A 9,510-nucleotide genomic window follows, 5' to 3' on the forward strand; every position below is an offset into this window, starting at 1 on the left:
TGGAATACTATATGCCTTCATGCATCTCATGTCTACCCACGCTTAACTCCAAATTTTTTCCATTGAGAGTAAGTTCTTAAAATAATCACTTCACCTACAACATATATAGTTTTATCTTGTGTTAAAACTATAATATCCTCATGCTTGATATAGTATACATAAATTAAATACAAAAAAGATAACTGAAAAAATTAAGTACAGAAAGGATAGCTGATTATGGGCGGTAGTTATTGATTATAAACTTTCAGATTTAATACTTTATATTATTTATGATAAAGAAAAAGGTAATATATTTATGATATAGCATCTTCTTAGATCATTTCAAATGGCTAGTTGTCAACTATCATACAAATACACACAACCATTTTACACAAACAAAACATCGTCAATCATGAAGAATACTCTTGTGTTTATGCTCTTTCTTCTCTTCATAATTATCATCGTCTCCTCCATCCAGTCCCAATCCAAATTGAACCACCACAACCTTCTGCATGCAGGGTGGCGCGACCATTTTTGCCACCCCCTCTCTGCCCAACCTCCGCCATCCATATGCTACCGCCTACATAGAATATGCTTCTGTCCACGACAGCCGCCAGATGACGTTGCCCCAAGATTTGGTGTTGAGAAAAGATTAGTCCCTTCTGGCCCCAACCCTCTTCACAACTAACCGTCAACCCGTCATCAATCACGATCGTGCCCTTTCCATTTCTTACAGTTTTAGAAGGAAAAGAAAAGAAAATCAGTGCCCTTTTCTCGACCTTTTCTTGTGACTCGTAATGGGGATTGTGGACTCTGTTTCTGAGATCATATTGTCTCAGAATTCACAAAGTTTCATCATATCGGTGGTGTTTGGGCTTCTTTCTTTCTTTTTCTTCTTTTTTATTGCACGGTCATTTGGAATTGCTGTTCCAGGCCTGTTTTGCGCGCTTGCATTCTTTGAATAATTCGAAGAAAAAGCAAACTAGCAGGTGGGAGCAGGTAGCTCGGAAGATCAAAATATAGTCTGGAAACTGTCGGATCTATCTAATGTAAATTTATTTACCTTGTTTTCTTTTTATCTCTGACTTACGTATGTGAATCAAGGAATGGCCATGAACCTAAGTTGAGGTGATAGTGTCTGCGATTACATCCATTATACTTATTTACACAAATCCTCGTTGCAACGAACAGAAAAGAAATATAAAGAATATTTTTGTGTATATATATATATATATATATATATATATAAAGAAAAAAAGAAAAAAGGGAAGGTATGCCTAATGTCATCAACAAATAAATGGAGTTTAATTAATGAATGCATATTAGGAATATCTAACATTGATATGAAATTTGATTTATATAAATTATAGATTATATAAGTTGATTTTTCAGACTAACTACCGACGTAACAGTACCACTTGTAACAAAGCATTTAATTTAGTTTGTTTAATTACGAGTATGTGAATGTACGTACGTATAAACGAATTCTCGTGCCTAGCTATCCTATGGTCATTTCACTTTTTAATTTGAAATTGAAATTAATGAAAGTCATGAATCCCATGAGGTTCTTGCATAAAATTTAATGTCCACAGAGTGTTTAGTTTTCTCCATGTAGTATTTCTACGTACTATCTATCCTTCTGCAATCACTTCATATAAATATTAATGTAAACTAAAGTTGCCAGAGTATGTTAATGGGTCGGGGAAGCAGGAGGGGCTTACAACAGTGGTGGCAAAGATGTTTCTCATACTTTTGCTAATGGATTCTGCTTTGTACATCTATTTCTCTCTGTTCTATGTTTGTAAATGTACATGTCTCACGATAAGAGACTAAATTGATGACTGTCCATCCATAAACTATTTTCATCCCTAATCCAGATTACTATGGGTGAGTAATAAAGCTTGCATTGATTCATAGTCCTTTTAAGAAAATAAAGATTCATTTCATAATTTTAACATTTTCGTTTGATTGCTGATTTTTTTTTTTTTTTTTTTTGGCAGTGCTCTTTTGTGGCACCACTTGATGGGAAAAAATGTGCTCGCTACCTCTCATGACAGCTCCCCTTACTTGCGCGCCTATACTCATTGCTCCAAAAACTCGGTAAGCTGGATTTTCTTGCAACCCATAATTTATTAATTAATTTCTAATAGAAGAGTCGAACATTCTTTTCTTGCTCCGGCAAGGCCTAAATTTTTGTGCTTGAATTTGTTAGGATGGAATCACAACAATGCTCATCAACATGTCAAATTCTACAACCTTTGAAGTTTCAGTGATGAATGACATGAACTTACACCTCAATACCGGACGTAGTTGGAAGATAACGGGGACAATACACAGAGGAAAGAGTACCATTCGACTCCCCAAGATGGCAATATTCAGAGTGATGTGTCGCTGCTGAATGGAACACCGCTGAAGCTCACTGAATCATCAGAAATTCCCGACATGAATCCGCAGCTTGTCGATAATGCGCCACCCATCTGTGGCTCCTGATTCTATAGTTTTTGCTACAATTAAAGGATTCAAGGCTTCAGCATGTGCTAACTAGGAAAATTTTGGTTTACACTTTAGACTATTTGTTAGGTTTTTTCAGTTTAAATTTTCAAGTTTCTAGAAACTAGTTAGCAAGTTTTTTTTTTTAATTATAGAATTAGTAGTTTTTAAAGGTATGGTTTTCTTAAAACTTATTGGTTTTGTATATTATCATCATCATTATCATTCATCTTAATTAGGTGTGGGGGTGGGTTTGTGCCAACCTCGAACACCATTTTACGCTAATTGTAGCATATGAGATTATGTTTCACTCTTGACGAATCATCTTTGGATGTTCCTTGTTTGATGTGTCTAAAGAAATACAAAAGGAAGGAATAAATTCTACTTATACTTTACAATGTTTTTTTGGCTCTCTAATTCTTAAATCCACTGGCTTTCAATTGGAACCAAATCTTGTTTAGAACGTAATTGGGAATTAGCGCAAAGAGTTTGATAGGCTTTTCCCTTGCAAGTGACCGAAAGCAAGAGGAAAGGGATGCTTGTTCATCAAGAGTTCTAAGATTCAAAACCAATCCTCGCATCCAAAGCACATATTCCATGTTGCTTTCCTCCAAAACTTTGTTATAGCAGTGCACTCATCCAACTACGTAATCTCTTTAAACTGTTTGTCCTTCAAATAACCCAACGAACCATGGGAATAACCTATACTTTTTCATCTAACAAAGATCAGAAAAATGTCCCTTCGCAAAGAACGGAGAGTTTGATCGAGCAAACAAGGTAACTCGACTATATTATATATTGCCTTCATAAACTAATTCTCTATCACCACAGTCATTTTCTAGAGAAAGGTCTTTTAATGGTAAACAAGAAATTAACACAGAAGAGATCAGCAGCACAACATCATACTAATTGGGAAATCCACAATCCTTCGAGGTATTCCAGTATTTAACATGAAACTGAAAAATGGATTATGTGGCCAATTATCCTCAAGTTTAATATATGCGCAAGTTATGCTGTTTCAAAGAAAATTAGTAATTCTGTATGGGTCATGAACCGATGAACATAACTTGGTGCTATGTGTTGCAGAGAAGAAAAGAACCCTGAGCTGGGTTGGGAGATCTTTTGCTAGACAAATGAGTGGGGATTACGATTATAGCACCGCTGATTATGCCGCAGCAATTGCAGCAGCAGCTTTTGCTGTTCAATCACTTGATGATTCAAGAACCAAGGACCACAAAGGGACAACATATGACCCTGATAAGCCCTTAAACTCGTTGAATAGCAAAGCAGAAGTTGCAGAAATTGTGCCTGAACCACGCAAAAGTTCACTAAAACTATCTGGTAAGATTCTAATCCGACCTACCTCCGGGCTACAAGTGAACTACCATTTTTCTGTCTTCTGGCATCAAGAGATAAATTATGCACGCAGAGGAAAGTCCAAAGACAGGTTTCAGAGATAAAAGGATACCTGAGAAAGCCCCACCCGTCAAGAAGAAAGTAAGTTTTGAAGATATTACTGCCAAACCTGAAAATCCAGCACTAGGGAGGGCAGCTGAACGTGCCCAGTCCACAGCAAGGTCTCCATCTTTTGCAGATAAAAATTTGGATATGAATATGATAGACAGGAAAAAGCCTGAGACCTCGTTGCCAATACCTGATCATCCACCAATAGGATCGTCCATGACTAAACCTGTTAATCAGAACAGAATAAAGAAAGCAATAAAACCTGGACCTGGGAATGCTAAGGCAGATTCTTGGGAAAAGACCGAGATGGTTAGCATCAAGGAAAGGTATTGTTATTTCTAGTTTGAAGGACAAGTATTGCACGCTCGTGTGTGTCGGTGTGAGTGAACATTTAAAAAAACCTTACAGATACTACAAATTAGACCTGCATATAATGCAAGTTGTTTTAGGTATGAGAAGATGATGGCCAATGTCGAAAACTGGGGGACTGAAAAGAAGGCACAGGCTAAACGCAAAATAGAAAGAATAGAGGTTAATTCTTTTCAACCCTTCGATCCACTCACTAGTACTTGAGATTACTTAGAAGCTGAATATATAGATTACAAATTTTCAGGCTGAATTGGACAGGAGAAGACTTAAAGCCATGCAAAGATACCGTGATTCAATCACTAGAATCGAAGGGATTGCAAGAGGAGCTAAAGCACAAGCAGAGGAGACTCGCAGAAACGAGGAGTTCAAAGCGAAAGAGAGAGCAAATAAAATAAGATCTACAGGGAAACTTCCAGCTACTTGTTTGTGCTTTTGAATTCTAAATGAAATTCACAAAACTTGCAGTTGTGTAACCAAACCACTGAAGAAACACTTATTTGATTGAGCATATAACATCAAACCATATGTATTCAGTCCAAATGCAACAACATTCTTTAACCATACTCTCTCACTTTCATCACGAGACACTGTGTGACATGGTTGCATGCATATTTTCATCACACCAAAAGTCTTTTAGTGGTAAAATATAGGTATTGGGACCGAAACTCAATATTTTTGCAGCCTTACTTTAAACAATCGATTATTGGCGAATCTAGAAATCCTTGGTTTTGGAAATGTGAATAAGGTGACAGAAATTCATGATAACTTTAATTTTTAATATATTTTAAATTTTAAATGAAAGTTATATTTGGAAATTTGACCGTCACCAGCCCTCAACTTGGGTGTGGAATTAAATGCCGCTGTGAGCGTTGTTGGAAGTTTAGACCATCATCCTAATTGCCTTTTGCATGAGTGCTTCACAAGCTTGCCAGTACTCCATAATATTAACAAATCGAAGCTTAAATAAATTGATCTGTGAAATATATTCCGATAATTTTTTATTTATAGGCACAACACAACATCGATACACAAATTAAAACATATAAAAATAAAATTCACACACACAAGGCAATACACAAACTTGCAAAATAGAATCATAAACCATTAATGAAAACTCCATTTTTGTTTCTTTTTTCTTTGTTGGAATATATAATACGTATGTTATAGCATGGAATCCCCAGCCATTTTTGTGAAATTCGACGTTTCCAGCTTCTCACTCGTTATACTTATCATCACTGGCATAATTTCCAGTGGTAGCACCGTAGCCTCCTGACGGCTTCTTTAAGTAACTCTCCGATGCATCGAAGGCGTTATACCCCTCTCCAGAATCAGCTCCAGTGGTAGCGTCGTCTCCTGACGGAGTGTAAGAGAAATCCTCCGTCGACGTATACTTTCCATAGTTATCAGTTTCTGTTCCCGATGGCTTCGCTGATACGTCTTCCGTTGCCTCCTCCCCATATTCCCTTTTAGGCTTCTCATACTCATCGGTTCCAGTGGTCGAGCCGCCATATGACGGCTTCTTAGAGAAACTCTCCTCCGTATCCTCCCCATACCTTCCTTCAAGCTTCTGATCATGCTCATCAGTTTCAGTAGTGGCGCCACCGTAAGACGGCTTCTTCGAGAAACCCTCCTCCGTATCCTCCCCATAACCCCCTTCGGGCTGCTCATACTCATTAGTTCCAGTGGTGGCACCGCCGTATGACTGCTTCTTTGAATAACCATCCTCCGTATCTTCCCCATATCCCCCTCCAGACTGATCATACTCTTCACTTCCGTAAGTTCCTACTGCATCCCCACCACCTGATGGCTTGTCTGAGTAAACCTCAGTGGTGCCATCCCCATAGGACCCCGGCTTTTCATACTCGTCACTTGCATCAGCTCCTTTGGTAACGTGGCCACTTGAATAAGTGTCAGTGGCTGCGGTGGTTTCAGGGGCATAGCTTGAGGAGTCTGGCTTCTGGTCATCAGAATTTGGATTGGCTTGATCAGTTTTCTGAAATTTGGAGAAGAAATCCATTGGTAAACAAAAGAGAAATTAGTATATAGAAATTGGAAACGAAGTGGAGAAAGAAGAAGCTTAAGTATGCTTTGAGGTGGTGGAAATAGTAGGAAACCAGTGATATATATATATATATACACATGGAAATGGATATTTTTTCGATATTCCAACTGTGTGTTTTGTGAGGGTAGATATCGCGTGGCATTGGCCTTACAAATGGATTGTATCCAATATCAAGATAATGTGGCATTAATGCATGGGAAGAAAATGAAACTAAACAAATTTTTCGTACAAATTTACGAAAATATGCAGTGTGAGTATATATAATTGACTGTTAGGTACCATTATGGGATTTTATGTGAGTCTTGCGGGGTGAAGTTCACGTATTAGATGTGATGAAATTGAATATCTATATAATAGCACAACCATGTATATAGATATCCGGGTTACCCAATTTTTTTTAAAAAAATTAAATATTAGTTTGATATTAGATTGGTTTTTCGATTCAAAATATAAATGATTCCAGAATTTAAACTATAACATAGGTAGATTTATACTCCTGGTTCCGCTATTGTATATCCAATAAATAGACGTCAAGTAAATTGTGATCGCATATGTGTTCATAATGAGTGTCAAGGATATCAAGAGGGGGGTGGGTAAATCATGAGATATGAAAGTAGAAAAAGTAGGTCTCTTGTGAGGGCTTACCCGATCCATATCTGAAATGAGCTGGATAGATAGGTCGTCTTAAAAAAACGACTTATAAAATATATAGTCTTATAGAAGTTTTTGTAAAGGAGAAATATATGAAAATATTAACTAGAATATCTGAATTAGTTTTAGATCATGATTTATTTTATTTCATGGATGTCTCAATCCACTTCAAAAGTTTAAAGTTGTTAACATCGTCAGTTGCAGGAAATGTTTGTTTTCTTGCATAGTATATGTTCTCCATTTTCTATTGGGACCAATCGATCTTAAGATATCAAATGAACTTTAATGGTGAGCATCTAAAATTCAAAATTTGGACACTGACAAAAAAGGATCGATGAAAAGTATATTTGGACTGATCAAGTGGTAGGGGTCGACACTGATGTCGGCTGTTGATACCCCCGGATGGAGGATGGGCTCGGCCCACTCCCGATAGCCCATCTCGTGGGAAGCCCAGCGCTCAGAGGAGCGCTTGATGTCATCCGCGGGAGGTCATCCGGGAGGTCATCCCAACCGACCTCCCATGTCAGCAGGACCGTCGATTAGAGAGGGTGGCCGAGGTCCCATGCCGATCTCCCGTGCCGACCTCCCAGCAAGATGCCGAGCCGACCTCATACGTTGCGATATCGGGACGGTATGAGACGCGTTGGCTGAGCTCCCGAGCCGAGCTCCCATGCGGTCCTGGCTTCACGTGGGCTCATGCCTACAATAGCCCTTCCTCAGATGCGAAGTGCGTAGCCCACGGAGATCAAAGCCCAGAAAAGTAAAGCCCATCAGATATCTAAATCAAATCTGGGTGAAGATCTAATCAAATCTTCCGGAGATTCTGGAGATCGAAACCTACCAAAACTAGGACTCTATTGTTCTCCTATAAATACCAGGTTCCGTTCGTTGTTTTATTCAATTCATACTTTTTCACATTCTCTTTACACACACAGTTTTCTCTCTCAGTTTTCTGACTTGAGCGTCGGAGGGGCTACGCCGGAACAACCTTCCGGCCCCCTTCTAACACTCTTGTTTGTGTTTCTGGATTTCGAGGTGTCTGATCCGAGCTCCCAAGGGGAAGATCCGACCTCCCAGATAGCGTTCAAACGTTTGGTCCGAGCTCTCCAAGCAGGGATCTGACTTCCCAGCTAGCATCACCGATTTCAGCGATATCAATTGGCGCCGTCTGTGGGAATATACTGAGAAGACGTAGACATGTGGGGACGAACAGGTATAAGAACAGGCCCTGCGCGTGGTAACCGAGGTCCCGGAGGTGGCAACCAGGGCCATGCAGATGGCAACCGAGGTCCCGGAGGTGGCAACCAGGGCCATGCAGATGGCAACCGAGGTCCCGGAGGTGGCCAAGGCAGAGGTGTGGCTGATCTTAGTCTAGACCAATTGGCCCAGTTGATTAATAGGTCTGTGAATGAGGCCCTCCGTCGAAATCGTACTCCATCACCACCGCCACAACAACCTCCTCCTCCTCCTCCCCCTCCTCCCCCTCTTCCTGAGCATATGGAAGCCATTTGGGAGGAAGTCAGGAGGCTTGGCAGGCGGATGGGGGGCCGACCTCCCGTATTGGACAGAGAAAGCCCACTCTCCCTCGAGATACTAAATGAAGACCTCCCCGTTAATTTCCGTCAACCGACCGTCAAGGATTATGATGGAAGTACGGACCCCGAAGAACACCTCGGAAGGTTCAATAATTCTGCTTTGCTTCACCGATACTCAGATGGGGTCAAATGCCGGGTCTTCCTTACCACCCTAGTGGGACCCGCCCAGAGGTGGTTCGATTTGCTCCCGCCACATTCCATTACCAGCTTTCGAGAATTCAGCACCCTATTCATAAACCAGTATGCTACAAGTAAGAAATACTTGAAAACCTCATTGGGTCTGTTCAATTTGAAACAAGGAGATACAGATTCACTGAGGGACTTCATTAGGCGATTCAACAGTGCGGCCTTGGAGGTCCCAGCTGCAGCAACGGAAACTCTGGTAAATGCTTTCACACAAGGGCTCCGAGGGGGACAATTCTTCAACTCCTTAGTCAAAAAACCCCCTCAAAGTTATGATGAGCTCCTGAGCCGAGCTGAGAAATACGTGAATCTTGAGGATGCACAAAGGCAAAGGCGAGTGGATATCCGACCCGATGATAAAAATAAGGGGAAAGAGAAAATGGAACCAAGTAGGAAGAGGCCTGCAGAAAGAACAGAGGAACGGAGCCGAGGTTCTGGACCTTTCCCTTATGCCCCGTTGGCAATGAGCTTGGAAAGAGCTATGGCCATTTGTGAAGAAAGAAGAAAGCTGGAGCGACCGAAACAAGCCGAGAAAGGGCCGCGTTTACCGCCCTCAGAAAAGTTTTGTGAGTTCCATCAAGAGTACGGTCACGTCACCAATGATTGCCAGAAATTGGGGGAAGAGGTCCAAAGAATCATGCAAAGAGACCCTCACATGAAGAACCTCCTAGCTCGATCAGAAGGAAGATATCGAGATGATCGAAGGGATCGAGGACC

The 9,510-nt window shown here is 40.4% G+C and overlaps 1 protein-coding gene across 3 annotated transcripts; it reads left to right on the forward strand.

The window, feature by feature from the left end:
• The first annotated feature begins 1,684 nt into the window (after positions 1–1,684).
• Positions 1,685–4,870, forward strand: LOC140842928 (uncharacterized). Of its 3 annotated transcripts, XM_073211141.1 has the most exons (8): positions 1,685–1,866; positions 1,980–2,079; positions 2,192–3,246; positions 3,353–3,402; positions 3,556–3,810; positions 3,899–4,259; positions 4,383–4,464; positions 4,547–4,870. In XM_073211141.1, exons 3-8 carry the CDS (start codon positions 3,161–3,163, stop codon positions 4,736–4,738), a joined length of 1,026 nt encoding a protein of 341 aa, XP_073067242.1. In that variant the 5' UTR covers positions 1,685–1,866; positions 1,980–2,079; positions 2,192–3,160; the 3' UTR covers positions 4,739–4,870. The 3 variants fall into 3 exon arrangements, with proteins under 3 accessions (XP_073067242.1, XP_073067237.1, XP_073067245.1); XM_073211136.1 differs by having other exon boundaries at positions 1,685–3,246; XM_073211144.1 differs by lacking the exon at positions 3,353–3,402 and having other exon boundaries at positions 1,689–3,246; positions 4,547–4,864.
• The last annotated feature ends 4,640 nt before the right edge of the window (positions 4,871–9,510 follow it).

This window comes from Primulina eburnea, chromosome 1 (genome assembly GCF_022965805.1).
Source record: "Primulina eburnea isolate SZY01 chromosome 1, ASM2296580v1, whole genome shotgun sequence".
In the NCBI taxonomy this organism is placed as follows: Eukaryota; Viridiplantae; Streptophyta; class Magnoliopsida; order Lamiales; family Gesneriaceae; genus Primulina; species Primulina eburnea.